The 16,947-nt window shown below is 49.1% G+C and overlaps 2 protein-coding genes across 8 annotated transcripts; one reads left to right on the forward strand and one right to left on the reverse strand.

Moving 5' to 3' along the window:
- Positions 1-344: 344 nt before the first annotated feature.
- On the reverse strand, positions 345-12,547 carry Rnf40 (ring finger protein 40). Of its 6 annotated transcripts, none has more exons than XM_078024040.1 (20): positions 12,433-12,547; positions 12,128-12,326; positions 11,526-11,693; positions 11,252-11,393; positions 10,106-10,312; positions 9,463-9,584; positions 9,194-9,340; positions 9,024-9,098; positions 8,242-8,361; positions 7,968-8,147; positions 7,671-7,806; positions 6,744-6,865; positions 6,229-6,656; positions 6,030-6,147; positions 5,771-5,920; positions 5,360-5,572; positions 5,144-5,269; positions 3,637-3,777; positions 3,426-3,527; positions 345-1,381 (listed from the first exon to the last, which is right to left on the reverse strand). In XM_078024040.1, the coding sequence occupies exons 2-20, from the start codon at positions 12,257-12,259 to the stop codon at positions 1,205-1,207; spliced, it is 3,006 nt and encodes a 1,001-aa protein (XP_077880166.1). In that variant the 5' UTR covers positions 12,260-12,326; positions 12,433-12,547; the 3' UTR covers positions 345-1,204. The 6 variants fall into 6 exon arrangements, with proteins under 6 accessions (XP_077880166.1, XP_013213382.1, XP_021581188.1 ...); XM_013357928.4 differs by having other exon boundaries at positions 12,397-12,518; XM_021725513.3 differs by having other exon boundaries at positions 12,437-12,508.
- On the forward strand, positions 12,539-16,912 carry Cfap119 (cilia and flagella associated protein 119). Of its 2 annotated transcripts, XM_040277520.2 has the most exons (10): positions 12,539-12,622; positions 12,818-13,219; positions 13,555-13,586; positions 14,234-14,299; positions 14,431-14,600; positions 15,192-15,262; positions 15,449-15,565; positions 15,660-15,720; positions 15,813-15,899; positions 16,697-16,912. In XM_040277520.2, the coding sequence occupies exons 2-10, from the start codon at positions 13,013-13,015 to the stop codon at positions 16,873-16,875; spliced, it is 990 nt and encodes a 329-aa protein (XP_040133454.1). In that variant the 5' UTR covers positions 12,539-12,622; positions 12,818-13,012; the 3' UTR covers positions 16,876-16,912. The 2 variants fall into 2 exon arrangements, with proteins under 2 accessions (XP_040133454.1, XP_040133456.1); XM_040277522.2 differs by lacking the exon at positions 12,539-12,622 and having other exon boundaries at positions 13,009-13,142; positions 13,555-14,299.
- The last annotated feature ends 35 nt before the right edge of the window (positions 16,913-16,947 follow it).

Consider the following 16,947-nt stretch of genomic DNA (forward strand, 5'->3'; position numbering starts at 1 on the left):
AATATTCTTGTTAGGTAAGAACATGGGACTTCATTTCCCAAGATGCAGCTCGAGACCTCCCAGCATCCCAATGGCCAATGACTGTCGGAGGCGGGACCAGTACGGACCTCAAAGGGCCGGCAGCCTCCCAATGAGAGCAGTATCATCAGTTGACTAGAGTAACCTAGAGCTGTGCCCCGCCAAGGCACAGTTGGGATCCCTGGCTGCTGTTATGCATAACAGCCTTCGGGGTGGGCAGAAATGGGCTCTCCTATAAGCGCTACCCTTCCCTCCCCAGGTCAAAGCAAGTCAGGGAGATGCCCAACAAGTAGCAGCTAAAAATGGACTACGTTTGGGGCAAGAGGTCTGGTACTGACTGTAGGCGGAGGGCTGGACGTTTATTCATAACAAGTTAACAGCCTATATAAGATATCTCTAGAGCAGAGGCTGCAACCAAATAGGTCTCTGCACCTGTGGGCAGCTCCACCTCCCAGGCCCCTCTGGGTGCTGTCACAGAGTGTTTTGGGCAAAGCTTTTCTACCTGGAATGATTGGAAGTTGGCTCAGTGGCTGGGGCTGGTCTATTCCTTCCCCTCTGGGAAGGAATTCCATTGCATTTAAGGCCACCAGGATGAAAGCACAGTTAGAGCCAAGGACCCAGTGGACCATGGGATGGATGCCTGAGGTTGGGGTAAGTGGGCTGGGAGACAAGTAGAGATTGGGAAGGGCTTGATTAGAATAGAAATTGATGATCTTGGTTCAGCACTCCCAAGAGGAGGGTAGTGACTGCAGCAACTGTAGAGCTTCCCAGAGGAAGAGGGTAGTTGCCCAGGGGTAGCTTCAGCCTGTGGCACAAGAGCCAGACCAGTATCCAGAGAACTCCACAGGAAGGACAAAAGCCCTGCCCAGGCTAGGGGTTGATAGGTGAAGAAAGTCTCCCTGGGGCCTATGTCCTAGTCTCAAGCAAGGGGCTGAGGATTGGCCCATCTCTGGTCCTTATTGTGGGTGTGTAGGTAGACAGTGAGCCTCCTCTTGGTGGGTGGTCAAAGCCTGGGGAACATCCCCACTCCCATAGCATGCACCAGGACCCTAAACCAACTAGGTGAGCAGGGGCTGGGCCCATGGGGTCTGGAATGAAGGGCGGGGCCACTGCACCTGGGTGGGGAAGGGCTGGGGGCACAGCCCCCAGGGTCCGCGGGTGTTCCAAAGTCCCCTGAGATTCAGGTTCAGCTGATGTAGACACGATGGAAGTCATGGGCACCAAAAGCTGCGTTGCACTTGGGGCACTTCCTCTGGCGGGCCTCATAGCGGCCCCGCACGCACTCGAAGCAGAAAACGTGGAAGCACTTGGTAAGGACTGCATCCTTCTTGCGGGTGTTACAGCAGGGACAGGTCAACCGCGCCTGGACCAGGCAAAGTCATCAGCTTTGGAATAACTGCTGATGCCCAGACCCTAAACTGACAGCAGGAAGTGGTTCATAGTAGGAATTGGTTCAGGCTAAGCCCAAACAGCAGATGAATATAATCCTCACTAAAACCCTGGAAGTGGAATGAGTAATGAGTACTCTATGAATGCAGAAACTGAGGCTCAGAAGCCAACATCTCAAATCTAAAGTAGCGGAGTCTGGATTCTCCCAAGGACAAGGATCCAAAGCCCCAGCCTGGCCTCTTCCACCTGGGCTTCTCTTGTCCTACTGGCTTCCTCTGACAAAATCCCAATCCTGTCTACCTTCTCTTCAACTGTACCTACTGTCACATCCGGGCATGGCAGTGCCACTAGAAATGTGCTATCTCTGTCTCAAATGGGCCTAGCACTGGTGCAACCCAGAGATGCTGCTGTGGGTTTTCTCTTAGCCTGAGACCTCCTATCTGCCACTAGGAGGGTCTCACCTTCAACTCCAGACAAGAACTGCCCTGACTCAGCCTTGCCAGCACTCTTGGAATACCAGCAAGCAGCCTCAAATTTCTCAGCCATCAGCCCTGAACAGGTTCCCAAGTCTACATCAGCTATCCCTACCCCTTCCAGGTCCAAATGTAAGAGTTGTCTGATTTTGATTCACCCCTATACTCTCCTAACTCTAGTGGCTTGACTCTCACCCTTGCCCCAAAAATCTTCCCTCCCAGATCACCAAGTCCCAGTGGCATTTCTCATGGCTTGGTTCATCCATCAACTCCCCATCACTTTCCTTCCTCCCAACATTCAGGCTTCCTCATCTGCCCATCACTTAAGCTTCCAGGTTCCTGAGAATGACTCTTTTCTCTACTTATGCCACAAATCCTTACTGAGTGACCACAATCATATGTGACCCACACATGACTATTTTCTCAAATCAAGAGTCTTCCCAGTATTTCCCTTTCTCAGACACTATGCATTCTATCTATCCCTGCATCCAAACAATTCTATTCCCTAAATATCTCCTGAACCCATCTATAGTAAACAATACCTTAAGCTAGCTAAATAGAAGTTCTTGCCTCAGTGACTGCCATAACCTAACAATCTTGGTGCCTTTAGCCTTTACCTCTTCCAGTACAAATCCAACAGCAAATATGACCATGTCACTCTCCTGTTTAAAACCCTTTTATGGGGGCTGGGGTTGTGGCTCAGCAGTAGAGTGCTCGCCTAGCATGTGCGAGTGCTGGGTTCTATCCTCAGCAGCACATAAAAAATAAAATAAGAATAAAGGTATTGTGTCCAACTATAACTAAAACAAAATATTAAAAATAAAAAAAAAACTTTTATGGGGCTGGGGGTGTAGTTCAGAGGCAGTGTATATTTTAAAGGCCCTGCAAAAGGCTGTGGTTTCTATCCCTAGCACTCCCCACCCCTTGCCAAAAAAAACCCCTTCAATGTCTCTACACTATCTTCATGTAGGCCAAGCTGCTCACCCCAACTCCCACACCCTTTGGGATCTGCCACTGCCTAACCTCTCCATTCTCTTTCCTCCAACCACACTGGCTAGCTCTGTCTGTCCAACACACCTCTCTCATCTGGAGGCTTCCACATTTGCCTTTGCTTTTGCCTGAGCCCTTTCATCTCTATCCCTCCATAATTAACTCACTCTTCAGGTCTTCCTTGGGTGACATTCCTTCCAGGAAGTCCACTGACCTCCAGGACCTTCAAGGGCTTCCCTAGAGTTCCCATGGCCTCTCTGGCTTCTGTCATCACATTACTCATCACTGGGCCAAAAGGAATAATTGTCCCCATAGGTCTATCTCAAGAGGTCTAAACCCTACCATCCCCCACCTCCTTAGGCACTGTACCTGGCACATGGCATGTGTCCAACAAATACTCATGCCAACTGTCTGACTTCATAATCAGTGGACAGTTTTGTTTTGTTGCCATCCTACCTCATTTCTAGGGTCCCCAGACTACTCACTACAACTATCTCCAACCCCTCATGTAAAATTCCTGAGTTGAAGGGGCACAAGTCAGCCCCACAGCCGCACCTTGTACTCCTTGATCTCCTCCTGAAGGATTTCATCAGCATCTGCATACACCTCCACCTTCCTCTGTTTTTCTAGCTTGCGTCGCAGCCGTGAGATGTCCTCCTGAAGCAGCAGAGAGGCTAGGCTAAGGGAAAGGGTCTTCACCCTTGAACTGTGTGCTTCATAGTCCAACTGGGGACCCTTGCCCACCCGCCTTCTCCAAGGCACACACCTGAGCCCTCTTGAGGTTGAAGCTCTCTTTCTCGCGAGCAGCCCTGCTCTCTGCAAGGCATGGCTGGATCTCTCTCAGCCGAGTCTGCACATGCTCCAGCTGCACCTTTAGGTCCTCAGCTAGCTGGGCCGCTTCCACAGCCTTAAGTGGGTGGGAAAGGAAGGAGAGACCTTTTGCACGAGCCTAGGGAGTTGTGTTCCACCAATATTTGTGTCAAACATTTCAGTGATATCTGCACTGGAGTTGGTCCCAATTCCTGACCCTCAGCCTCACCTCCTCCTCTCCCTCTCATTCCCAACATTGTTCCTCACCTACAAGATGCTCTCTCTGTTCTCTGAGCCCTCACCAGGCTCTTCAGTTTCCCTGAACTCCCCTCAACACACAAGCAACTCCTTCAGGACTCAGTTCCGAATGTCACCTTTTGTGGGGGTTCCCTGCTATTCTTTCACACCACCTGAGTTTCCTTCATAAAACTTAGTGTGCTCTGAACTGGCACTATTTTATTGTTTACTGGCTTGCTATCTACCCCTCATTAGTTCCAGCCTTGACTGAGACTGAATGGCAGGGCTCATTCCCAGTCTCTGCAGTGGTCAGCACAAGACAACAGAGGCATTAAAAAAAAAAAAAAAAAAAAAAACAACCTTTTTATGAAAGGAATTAACTAGAAAAGAAGGTAAAGCAATAGGGAAAACAGGATGAAAATCAATGTTACAGGGCTGGTATATAGCTCAGTTGGTAGTGTTTTTGCCTTGCATGCACAAGGCCCTGGGTTCAATCCCCAGGGTAAGGGAAAAGGTCACACGAAAGATTAATAAATAAATAAATAATTTTTTAAAAAAATCAATGTTACACCTTTAGTATAAACTAGATGGTTCTTATGTTTAATAAAACTAGACCACCATCCCTGGGCTGGGTATGTAGCTCAGTGGTAGAGTGCTTGCCTAGCAGGTGCAAGGCCCCAGGGGTTCAATTCCTAGCTGTGCAAACAACAACAACAACAACAAAAACCACCATCCCCAATTGACAAGTTATCCAGTGAGTGATTATGTGGATCATGAAGCCAAAACCTGGATCCCAACCCCAGCTCCCCTCTTTTTTCTTTTAAATTTTTTTTAGTTGTAGATGGTTTCAACACTTTTATTTATTTTTATGTGGTTCTGAGGATTGAACCCAGTGCCTCATTTGTTCTAAGCAGGCGCTTTACCACTAAGCCATAACCCCAGCCCTTCTACTTTCTTAAGCAAGTCAATTTGACCTCCTGAACCTCAGATTCAGGGGGATGGGGATGATAACAAAAACCATTCTGGTAGGTTTTGTGACTGAAATGTGACCACACATCAAGCACAGAATCTGGCACACAGTAAATCTTTGATACTTGTGAGCTATCCCTATGGGAAGAGACAGAGCCAAGGAATTTGCCCCAGGCCACCTGCATCAGATTCTCTAAGTAAAATCAGGAATGATGGGGCCAGAGGCCTCGGCAGACTCCCTACAGGCCCAGCCTCACCTTTCTCTTGTTGAGCTCTAGGGCCTGGCTGCGCAGAGTCAGCTCCTTCTCCACACCCCCTAGGCTGCCCTGTAAGGCCCGCTCTTTTTCCTCCAGTTTCTGCACGGTCAGCAGCTGGGCATCAACCTGAGGTGGGGCGGGGGAGAGGTGGATTAAGTGCTAGGAGCCCTGCCTCTAGGGCTCCTCCCTGCAAGCTCCACCCTGGGCCAGCCATACCTGGGACTTGAGGCCAAGAACCTGCTCGCCCAGCTCATCCTTCTCCTCCCGAAGCAGCTTGTGAATCTGGTTGGCCTTGATCCGCTCTGACATCAGCTTAAAGTTGGCATCATCCTTTTCCCGCAATTGCTGTAGCAGTCGCCCGTTCTGCTCCTGCATGTCCTCAAAAGCCTGACCTGTCACATCCATCTCTGACAGCAGAGCCTCTTCCTCCTGTAGCCAGTGGGTAGGGACAATATGGAAAGTGCTAGGTGGACAGATGGCCTTGGCGGGTGGGGGGGAGGAGAATCACAAGAAAACATGCCAAGCCAAGAATCAAAGTGGATCCATGCCATCAAGGTGTCACATCAGCTAGAGGCATCCAACAAAGGGCTAAGAGAATCCCAGTATCAGAAGCAAGGGGGCTTATACCTGTTTGGTGGCACCCAATTTGCGCTGTAGGTGTTCGATCTGTTCCTCAGCCTGCCGAATGCGCCTCAGGGCGTCCTCATCTGCAATCTTCTTGCTCTCCCTTCGATCCCTTTCTTCCAGTTCCCGAATGCGGCTCCGTAGCTCATCAACCTACAGCCACAGAAGGGAGCTGTCACTGCTTTCTGCTGACCTACGTCTCTGGTCACCAGCCTCTGGGCTAAGCCTCCCTGCATGCCCCACAAGCCCTACCTGCCCTCACCTCAGCCTTGGCCTTGCGTTCAGCTGCCATAAGCTGCACCTTATCCCGCTGCTCCTTGGGTGCCGACTTGTACATGTCTAGCAGCAGCTTCATTTCCTTCTGGCTTTCCTGGGCCTTCCTGGGGAAGGATGTAGGAGGAAGGCTTGGTAAGTAGAGCTTTAGGTCACTGGGATAAAAGGAGAGAGCAATAGGGCCTCACTTGAGCTCTGCTCGGAGACCCTTCAGCAGCTCTGACTCCTTCCTCTTGGCTTCTTCCATCTTGGCCTTTTCTCGATCCACCCTTGAGAGACCTGAGGCTACAGGTGGTGGTCCTAGGCCAGACCCTTCCCGTTCCCGAAGTTCCCGCTTGGGCCTGGCTTCAGGTTCTCGGCCCCGGGAGGAGGGGCCCTGGGCCCCTGGGGTTAGGGCCTGTGCATCCTCTTCGGAGGGGACCAGCTCCTCCTTCTTCACTGAGGAGGTAGTAGTGGTGGCACCAGAGACTGACGTCATCTCCTTTCTGCTATCAGGGGTACCAACAGGACCTGGCCCACCCTCTTCTTTCCCCGGGGTTGGGGCACTGAGGCCAGAGTCCTCTGGATGGCCCAGGTTGGGGATGGAGTGGGTTGAGCCACTAGCCTGGGCCCGGAGCTGCCAAGACAGAGAGGAAGAGGAATGAGGTGAGCCAATGCTTACTGGGGTCCAGCCAAAGCTTTTCCCAGGCAGTCCCTTCCTCACCTTGCCAATTTCAGCCTGTACTTCCCGAAGCTTCCGCTTATATCGCTGGGCATCCCCTTTTAGTTGGTGATTGTGATTTTGGAGACTGCTAATCAGGTGACGCATCTCACGATTAATGGGCCCTGGGGGAGGGTTGGGAAAGTAAGGGTGTTGGAGTGGTCCCTATATTACCCTAACCCTTCAGTGGGAAAAGAAGCTGACCCAGAACCAATACTCTTGCTGTGCAGGAGGGGAAACAGGCCTAGAGTGTGACTTCCACCTAAGTAACTAATGTAGACTTGATTTTTTTTCTTTTAAATACCTCCATATTTCCCTGTATGGAACAGACATCTAACACTCACTAGATACTCACTAGATACTTATACAAATGTCCTCCTAGGTGACATCTGCTTGATATCCCCACTGCAAGCTGTATGCACTTTCTCTTGATCCCCACTCCAAGCTGTATGCTCTTTCTCCTGATATTTCCTATCTCCCTTTCCTGCTTCACTTTTCTTGGTATCTTCATCACTATTTGATATACACACTTTATCCCTTCCCTATCATCTGTCTCCCCATTACTGCAACACTATTCCATAATGGCAGCAATTCTTTGTGCCTCATTCACTACCAACCCCAAAACCTAGAACACAGCCTGGTTTACAGGTGGTATTCTATAAATGTCTATAAAACAAATTTCTGATAGACACACCAGAAGATCAGAGAAATAGATGGAGCCAATAGTTCACGTTCTTGCTCTGTCAGCCACCTCAACTGAATGCAACCCTCACCATGCCTAAGAACCAGGTAGTATAGTCCTTTTTCCCAGAGGAAAATGAGTCTCTACAAAAAGAAATAGCTCTGTTTCCTGCATCTGAATGGCAGCAGCCCCAGCAGGACCCAGCACCCCAGATAAGGTCCCCCGCTCCACCCAATCCCACCACATACCCGCCTGCTCATTGGCTGCCAGGTTCTGTTCAAACTCGATGCGCAACATCTCGTACTCCTTCCGAACCTGGGCCAAGGTGTCTTCTAGCTGAATAACCTCTGTGCGCAGCTTCTTCTGCAGTCCCAGCTCATCACTCTGTAGATTGAGGTGTAAAGACCCATAGAACCCCTCAGTCCCACCTTAGGCCTTGGTGCCTTAGAATTTTTTTCCAAGGGACCCTTGGCAGGTACATCGGGCTTCAGAAACTCAGGAATGTCTCAACATTATGGACTTGGCCCTCACTCTAAACGCCATACCTCCATATGCTCAATGTGTCTCAAGTGGGAGTTCTTGGTGGCCAGCAGCAGCCCCCGGGCCTCATCCAGCTGGGTCTTCACTTGTAGAGATTCGTTATAAAGTAGTGAGAACTGGGCCTGCAGCATGCGGTACTCCCCTGTCTCCCGTACCACCTCCTCAGGAAGGCTCCGAAGGGCCACCTAGGAGAAGTGATGCCCAAATGGCAATCAATAGGCTTAGGGTTCAGTTCCTATCTTGCAGGCCCAGGCCCTCTCAGCCCCAACCACAGCCCACCTTGAGGCGTTCATTGGTCCTCACAGCACCCTGAAGTTCCATCTGCAGCTTCTCCAACTCTGCCATGCGGCTATTGGCCAATTCTTGGTTTTCCTCCAATTCTGCATTCAACATCTCAAACTATGGAGTGGGAGGGGCTGTGGTAGGCAGGGCCACGACAGGCAGCATGTTCCTCTCACCCACAACAACAAACTCTACCCAAGCCACCCTGTGTAGCACGCTGATGGGACTCTGAAGCCTTAAACCAAGGGCTTTCCCAAGATCTCCCACTTGTGGGCTGGGGCTGGGGCTCAGGGGCAGAGCACTTGCTTAGCAAGTGTGGGGTTTCAATACTGCATGGAGTTCTGAACATTGGGAGCTAAAGTTCTTAACTGACAGGGAGTCAAGGAAGCATTCCCAGAAGACCTGAAAAGCCAGCTGAAGCAAAAGGCAAATAGCACAGTGACCCCAGAATGCTAAGGGACTCTATATAACCCCATTTATTTCTTTCTGTGCTTTTCCTTTGTGGTACTTGATAACCAACTGATGTACTATTTCATTAATTTGTATACTCCCCAGCTATAACCCAAGCTCCAACGAAGTATTGATATTTTTCTCTTTCCAATCTACCTAGTACTTAGCACTTAGTTCTCTGTAATTATTTACTAAATAAGTAGATAAATGAGTGAAAGAAAGAGCTCCAAGAGTGACAGGGAAGGGGCTATGAGGTAGACATTTGCCTTTGGTCCTGAGGGAAATTTTAAGGGAGGGACAGAGGGACTGGGAAGAATGATGTTGCTCACCTTCTGCATGCTGAGTGTGATCTGGCCCCCTTGGAAGCCTGAGGAGCTCCCAGACACATAATAGCCAGAGTTGAGCTGCAGAGAGGAGACAGGTGATAGATATGAAGGGCAGAAGCCAGGGTCCCAAGTACCCGAGCCTGGTTCCATCTTCCCCAGCACTTCAGCCTCACCTGCTCCAATGCCTCTGCCAAGTGCTTATTGAGCTTTTGCTCCCGCTTACGTAGCTTCTCAATGTCCCACTGTAAGTCTTCCACTGTCGTCTCCATCTCTAGCACCTTAGTCTCTGCTGATGTCACTTTATCCTGGAGCTCAGAATACTGGGGCAATGGATGGGACAGATGCTTGGATAAAGGGACTTGGAAGCCCGAGATATTTGGGTGCCCATCTAATCCAAACCCTGCCCTGGTTCTACTTCCCCCACCAAAAGCCTGATTCCCACCTCCAGTGAGATGCGGTGGTGCTTCTCCTGCAGCTGAGTGGCCAAGTCCTGTAGCCGCCGGTTCTCACGACCCAGCTCCCGGGTGCGTGCTCGAGCTGCCTCACCAGGGGGCTCACTGTCCCCTGGGAAGGCAGGATCCAGGTAAGAATCAGGCTTCAAGGGCAACAGGTTAAAGTACTAACTCATTCTGGAGTCTGATATGTGCCCAGAGTGATCCACCAGTGACTTGCCAGTTTCTCATGGCAAAACCAAGAGATTTTATCCCCACTGTACAAAGGAGCAAACTAGCTCAGAGAGGGGAGCCATTTTCCCAGAAAGGCCTCACTATCGAAGCAGAACTAAGGCTGAGAGAAACCAGCCAACCTACAAAGCCTAAGCACTTATTGCTCTGCCTTGTGGATCAATAGCTATCACTGAAATTTATACAAAGTGCTCTAGATAGGTCTCTAGCTGGAAGATGGTGGCACTATTAGCAACTCTTCCATCCAGGAATCAAACAGAATCTCCATCTACAGACTATTTCCCCCTAAATCATAGCTGATTTATTCCTTGGGGAATTCTGGGCTTAATGCATTAATGAGTTAGGGGATGGGGAGACCATAAAGATGTAGGCAGAGACAGACACTTCTAGGGTAGGACTAACCTCGGCTGTATACTCGCTGACACAGTTCCTCCACACGGCGCTGCAGGCGATCTGAGGCCTCTACGACCCGGGACACGGCTGCCTTAGAGAACTCCATTCGGCCCTGAAGTTGTAGCTCCACTTCCTCACTGCTGCTGGCACCTAGTGCCACCACAAAAGCCAAAGCTGGCTCACTGAGAGGGGGTCGCAGCTGCATTGGCAGGGGCTCTAGGAAGTACGGACAGATCCTCATCAGAATAATAACAGCAGCAATGACTACTAATCTGTACCAAGTTATAGACTGAGCCCTTCAATATATCATGACTCACTCAATTAACACAATTAGTAGTTATCTTATTATCCCCAACTTGACAGTAAGACAACTGAAGTTTAAAAAGTTAATGTAGTTTCCTCAAGGCTACAGAGCTACCAAATTACTTCCTCAGGGAAGTCATCTACCTTCCCAGTCTAAAGCAGAACTATACATATGTGTGTACATATACTTATTCTCTTTCAGGGACCTCAATAATTTTTTAAAAAATATTTAATTTTTAGGGACTGGGATTGTGGCTCAGAGGTACAGCACTGGCCTAGCATGGGTGAAGCATGGGTTCCATCCTCAGCACAACATAAAAATAAAATAAAGATACTGTGTCCACCTATAACTAAACCAAATATTTAAAAAAATAATAATGTTTAGTTGTAATTAGACACAATGTCTTTATTTTATTTATTTACTTATTTTTATATAGTGCTGAGGATCGGACCCCAGGGCCTTGCATGTGCAGGCAAGGCACTCTACCATTGAGCCACAACTCCAGCCCTCCCCAATAGTTTTTACTTATTACTTTTAGTAATTTCCTCCACGACAACAGGAACAGTATTTATTTCTGCTTGTTTCTGATTCCTTCTAATCCAAAACAGCGTTAAGTACTTAGTTAACACTCAGTGTTTTTTGGACTTGATGAATATCAACACTGGCACTATAAACCACATCAAATTACAGTCTTTGTTCTCACCCATGGCAATGTTCTGCCCAAACATAAAAACGATTTCTTGGGGGAGATGGATGGGGTGGGAAATTTAAGAACCCCAAATCAAAGTCTCCCACTCTCCAGAACATTTCCCAAAAGTTAAGCTCTACAGATCCTAGGGCTCTGGTCCTACCTCTCAGCTCTGATGTTCCTGGCTCTGTGAGAGGAATCACATCACGTGTTGGCCCCTCCTGAGTCCCAGGTGCCTCCATCCCTGCAGATGGCTCCCTCTGGCTCTCATGACATCGGAGAAGAGCTTCTACAATTTCATCTAGCTAAAGGGAGAAAGCACCAGAAATATTATAAATCCCTAGGTGCTTTCCAGCATGAAACTCTTTTCTCAGTAGAATAATTTGAAAATTAGCAAATGAATCAAGGCTAGATCTTAGAAAGCAGAAAGCACCCACCTGGGCCCAGTAGCGGTTGACAATGAGGAGTGTGGCATCATCTGTGGCCTGACGTTTCTCCAACTTTTCAATTCGTTCTCGAAGTTCATCTTCACAAGCTTGTCGCTGTTCCAAACGCTCTGCTAGTTTCTTGTTCTTGAACTGCAGAACCTTCAAGTCCATCTCCTCCTGCCAAGGGAAACAAAAGTGCCAAGGAGAGTGTCAAGCAAGGCTCAGAAACCATCACAGAAGCAGAGAAGGAAAGCAACTGGAATGGATGGAAGGGTGGTATTCCCAAAATATCTGTGAACAAGACTTAAAGAGGTTCAGCTATTCCCAGAGAAAGCATCCTGGTTATGAGAAGGCTCAAGTTATGCGTCTTCCTCTCTCCCTAACTCTGAAGTTTTTTAAGAAATCACGCTCTCGGGGACCTGTTTTTGTAACTGCAAGGGGAAGGCAGATGTCGTGCTCTTGGTTTCCTACAAGAAAAAGTGTTTTATAACACTTTATAGTGAAGCTTTCTAAGCTTGGGGACCTGGCACTAAGATTCTTGACGGTTTGGGCGGACACCAGAGATAGGAGGGGTAGCTAAGTTCTGAAGACTAGGGCAAAAGACCACGAACCGTGGAGGAGATGCCCCCAAGCCGAATGGGTTCGATAAGAGTAGTTGTGGTCTTCTCCTCGCGGCTCAGCTTCTTCTCTGGAGGCCCTGAGCCCCCGTCGCCGGCGGCGCGTTTGTTGCCGGGCCCAGACATAGCTGCGGCGGCGAGGAGCGCCGTAGGGTCCCCCGAGGGTCGCAGGAGAGGGCGGCACTTCGGTCACCTGAAGAAGACAGAGCAGAGATGTGGCAGCGGCCGATGCTCCACAGCCCCGAGAGGTCACCTGCACACACCTGAAAGATCCCGCCCCCGCCAGCCCGGGCCTTCACCGACAGCAGGGTCAGCCTAGCGCCGCCATCTTGGATTTCACCGGACGTCACTGGCCCTCCCACATAGGGCGCAGGCGCTAGAGACAACACCGGATGTGGCGAAGCGTCTTCATTTCCTGTTTTTCTCCGTCGCGCTTGTCCCGCCTCTCGGATCATTTGATTTTTTCCTGAACACCTCCTCTTTCTCTGGGTAATTGGCCAATAGACAGTTCCCATGGCAACTGACACCGAACTCCCACTTTCCTGTCCAGAGGACAGTGCAAGCCCTTCTATTAGGAACTTTCAAGGGGATAAACAGGGGGAAATATCTTGCAGCTTATCACGCATGCGCATTCTCCTCTCGCTGATTTGCGTGAGCCTGCACTTTCTACTTTTCTCTCACAAGCCTCTTAGCAACGGTCACCGTGGAGACCCGGAAGACGCCTTCCTGGCCCAGCGGATTGGCTACACCGGCCTAGCTGCCGCGTACAGTGGCTGGAAAATCGCTAGAGGGTCAGACCTTGGCAGTCGCTGCTAGAGAATAGGTTGTTTCCGAAACCCAGGTGGGAGAGAGCTGGTGGTGACTCGAGACTTCGAAGAGATGACCAGCCTTAAGTCCAGCCAGTACCTGGGAGTGAAGGTGCAGTCGGAGCTTGAACAGCCCTCTGAACTGCGGCGGGAACTGGAGAAGGATCTCAGTTCAGCGGATGGATCGGCCATGATGGGAACAGGTGTGCGGACCGATTCAGCTACACTGGGCTCGACCTCTATGGAAGCAGAAGATGATCCTGGAGCCAACTTGTTCCCGGTGAGGGTGGGACAAAGTGGTCCGCTTATGAATATGTATAAATGGTTTTCCCACGGGGCGTCACCCGTCATTACGTTCCCTGACGTTCGGGACGTTTCCCTTGATTCTTTGAGGAAAAGAGGTAGAGGATGTGTAGCCCAGATTGTTAATAATTTCACAAATAGTACTTAGGACCTGCTTAAGTCCAGCCGTGACCACATTGCTCTACATAGACCTAGAGATGAGAAGGCAAATTATAGCACGTTCTCAGCCCCACTGGAGATTGACGGCGGACCAGGGACTAAGGGCCAGATACAACACAGCTCTTCCTTCCCCAATGCACTTTCTCTCCGCAGCCGCCACTGCCCCAGCCCCGGATCTGCATGTGGTGAGTGAAAAGCCTTGGGGGAAAGTTACACTTCATACTTATATTGTTCTTTTAGTGTTTCCCAACCAGGACATCCCCATTTTTTAAAAATATTTTTTTAGTTGCAGTTCGACACAATATCTTTATTTTTATGTGGTGCTGAGGATCAAACCCAGTGCCTTACACGTGCCAGGCCGGTGCTCTACAGTCCCAGCCCCAGAACATCCCCATTTTACAGATAAGGAGACTGAGGCTCACACATGCATTACTCAAGGTGTGTATAAGCCACCTTTCCAGGTCCCCTAGTCCAAAGAGAGAGTGTGAGATGGGAGCCAAGAGTGAGGATGTAAAAGGAGTATCATAGCTTCCATGGAACATTGTACAAATGGGGCTACTGAAGATCACAGGGGCATTTAACCAAGATCATATAGCAAGGTAGTGGAAGAACAAAGACAAGAACTCATTGAGAGGATCATAAAAGTTCATGTAGGCCATACTCCTCATTTACAGATGGAGGAAACAAGGCCCACAGAGGTAAGTTACTTGCCAAAGGTTACAAAAGTCAGTCAAAGTGCCAAGCCTCAAACTCAGATCTCCTGAGCAGTCAGCCCCATCATGAATCTAATATGTACCAATCATAAATACTGTTTCCCCTTTTCCTGTGATAGGAAATTCCTGGACATCCATTCCATGCACCGGCTGGAGAAGACTGACAACATTGAGGAGATGAGGGAGTATGGGACTGAGCAAGGAGGGGAAGAGCTCTTGGGGAGGAAGACATGAGGAATGGCTGGCTCCAAACATGGCGAGTGTAGGGTGGTGAAACAAGGCTTCTATCGTCACTCACTCCTTTCTTCTTCCTAAGAGTTCTGGCTGAGCTGTTGAAGATTGGCTGTCCTGAGCAGAACCTGCAGGATGCCATCACCCTGGACCTTTACTCCCACGCGCTCATCTTCTGTCGCCAGCAGGGCTTCTCACTGGAGCAGACATCAGTGGCATGTGCCCTGCTCCAAGATCTTCACAAGGCCTGTGCTGGTGAGACAGCAGTGGCTACCAGAAGGTTTGAGCCCAGGGAGAGGGGGAGACTGGCCTGGGACAATTGACTCTGGAAGCAGGAGTAGGGAGATTACCACCTGGAATCTTGGTTTCTTCACTGATAGCAGTACCAGTACTAGCATACCAGTTATCATCTTTGAAATCTTGTTTCTTTGCCAGTAATTTAAAGACAGAGCACTAATGTTATGTGAGACTGAGAAATAATATATGCAAATACATGCACAGTGTTCAATAAATAACTTCTGCATTTCCCCCCACACCCTTTTATTCCCCATCCTTATTCTGATTTCTTCAGAATATTTAATAACTGAAATTATTTATTTCTTGGATTATTGTATGTTACTTCCACTAGAATATAAGCTTCCTGATGGCAGGACCTTGTCTGTCTTATTCAGTGCCTACAACATCACATACTGAGGATTCAGTATTTGCTGTGTGAATTAAGGAAACGAACAAAGACTTAAACCTAGATCTGTCCACCTCTGAAGCTTGTGTTCCTTAAGTAGGCAGTGAACTGGAGGGATGGATAGCAGGAAGGGCCTCACTGCCATACCCTGCTTTCCCTACCAGCAACACCCTTGGGCAACGTGGAGGAATGCTACCGCTACTTTACCAGTGTTCTTTTCTGCCATGGAGTCAGGGTCAGTATCTGAGGGCAGAACTATCATTATCCCCAAGACAAGGTCTAGCCCAATTTTCTACCCTCTCTCCCAATATTACCCTCATCTTTCTCTAAAGAACTCAGTGGGCTCTCCCTGAACCTAGATAGCTTAAGGGCCTGGGCTTCTGGAGGCTGTCAGTGCTCTAACTCCCAGTCATCACCACAGCGGCCTCCATTCAGCATTGACCTCTTTAAGGAGGAACAGCTGCTGGCCCTGGCAGACTACGTGGTCAACACCTACTTCCGCCACTTCAAACTCTACAAATATGTGTTCACACCCCAGGTACTGTGATGTGGGTGGCAAGAAACTGCTCCTCATCTTCCCCTTTCTCTCAATGCAGGTGCCTTTTTCTTAGTCTTGTTCTTTCTCTTCTCAGGTACGGCTGGATCTATCTTTGACTTACATGGGGCTACAGCCACCCAAGCCCCGGCCAAAGGGTAAGATGGGTACCAAAGAGGGCCAGGGCCAGGGCAGGGACGGGCCAAGCCCACTGTAGAGTCTAAGGCCTCTTCTTGCTTCTGGCTTGCAGAGAAAGAAGGTGAGGAGGCAGAGGAGCAGGCACTCACCCCACAGGAGGAAGAACTGGAGATAATGGCCCAGCCAGAGCAAGAGCCATGTGAGCACCTGGAGGGTTTAGGGTGCCTTGTGATTTCTGAATGAAGATTGTAGACCACATCAGGACTTCAGACTTCTAGTTTTAGTCATGGTCCACTTTCTAGAAGATTCCTTATGCAGTCCAAGTCGAATTAGTAAGAGCAAAACTGCTAGGGAAGGTGGGGGTGGCAAAAGAGGTAGCTCTAGAAAGATTAGAAAAACAATAATAGAATGCAGAGCTTTGGCAATACTGTGTACCACCAAAGGATGTCTTGTTTTAAGACTTTTTCTGTATATTAACTCACGTAGTCTCTCTTGCCTAGGTGTTATTACTATCTACTTTTTTAGTTTTTCAGTACTAGGGATTGAACCCAGAACTCAAGGCTTTGTGCATGCTAGGCAAGTGCTCTACCCTTTTAATTTTATTTTATGACAGAATCTTATGTTGCTGAGGCTGGCCTCTAACTTGCAATTCTCCTGCCTCAGCCTCCTGAGTAGCTGAGACTACAGCCATGTGCCACTGTGCCCAGCAATATCTACATTTTACACAAGGAAACTGAGGCATGGAAAGGTCAACCTACCTAAAGCTATGTAGCTACTAATTTGTATTCAGAATTTTAATCCAGAAAAGCCCAACATAGCTACTCTGCCTAATCTGCCCAACAGTCTCTCCAAAAGGGCTGGTTGATATTTCCTAGACTGAAGTAAATAACATTGCCATCTGTATGGGGGGCACCATGGGATTATGTCCACTCAGCAAGGGACACTCTGTTATTCTCAGAATGCAACTCTCCTGACCTGCCCCTTCCTTCTGTGCAGCCCAAGTCTGTGTCCTCCGAACCTACATCAAGACTCAACTTAATAAGGAGCTGGGGCAGCTCCAGCAGCTGGTGGAAGAGCGCCTCAAGGCCAGTGAGGAGAGGCTGAGCACCAAGTTGAGTGCTCTAGAGCGGCCTCACCAGCTACCTCCAAGCAAAAACAAGAACAAGACTAAGTGATCTCCAACATTTTTCCCAATAAAAGCCTGGGCCACCATCCTGAGCACCTTCTGGGCTGAAGCCAGACAACAG

Source organism: Ictidomys tridecemlineatus, chromosome 10, assembly GCF_052094955.1.
Source record: "Ictidomys tridecemlineatus isolate mIctTri1 chromosome 10, mIctTri1.hap1, whole genome shotgun sequence".
Taxonomy (NCBI): domain Eukaryota; kingdom Metazoa; phylum Chordata; class Mammalia; order Rodentia; family Sciuridae; genus Ictidomys; species Ictidomys tridecemlineatus.

Excerpts from the sequence above, each read along its gene's own strand:
- Cfap119 (XM_040277520.2), top strand. The coding sequence starts at position 13,013 with ATGACCAGCCTTAAGTCCAGCCAGTACCTGGGAGTGAAGGTGCAGTCG. Across the intron at positions 13,220-13,554 it reads CTGGAGCCAACTTGTTCCCG|CCGCCACTGCCCCAGCCCCG; the intron begins GTGAGGGTGGGA and ends TTCTCTCCGCAG. Across the intron at positions 14,601-15,191 it reads TCTTCACAAGGCCTGTGCTG|CAACACCCTTGGGCAACGTG; the intron begins GTGAGACAGCAG and ends TTTCCCTACCAG.
- Rnf40 (XM_078024040.1), bottom strand. The coding sequence starts at position 12,259 with ATGTCTGGGCCCGGCAACAAACGCGCCGCCGGCGACGGGGGCTCAGGG. Across the intron at positions 6,148-6,228 it reads GGTCTCCGAGCAGAGCTCAA|GAAGGCCCAGGAAAGCCAGA; the intron begins GTGAGGCCCTAT and ends ATCCTTCCCCAG. Across the intron at positions 5,921-6,029 it reads AACGCAAGGCCAAGGCTGAG|GTTGATGAGCTACGGAGCCG; the intron begins GTGAGGGCAGGT and ends CTGTGGCTGTAG.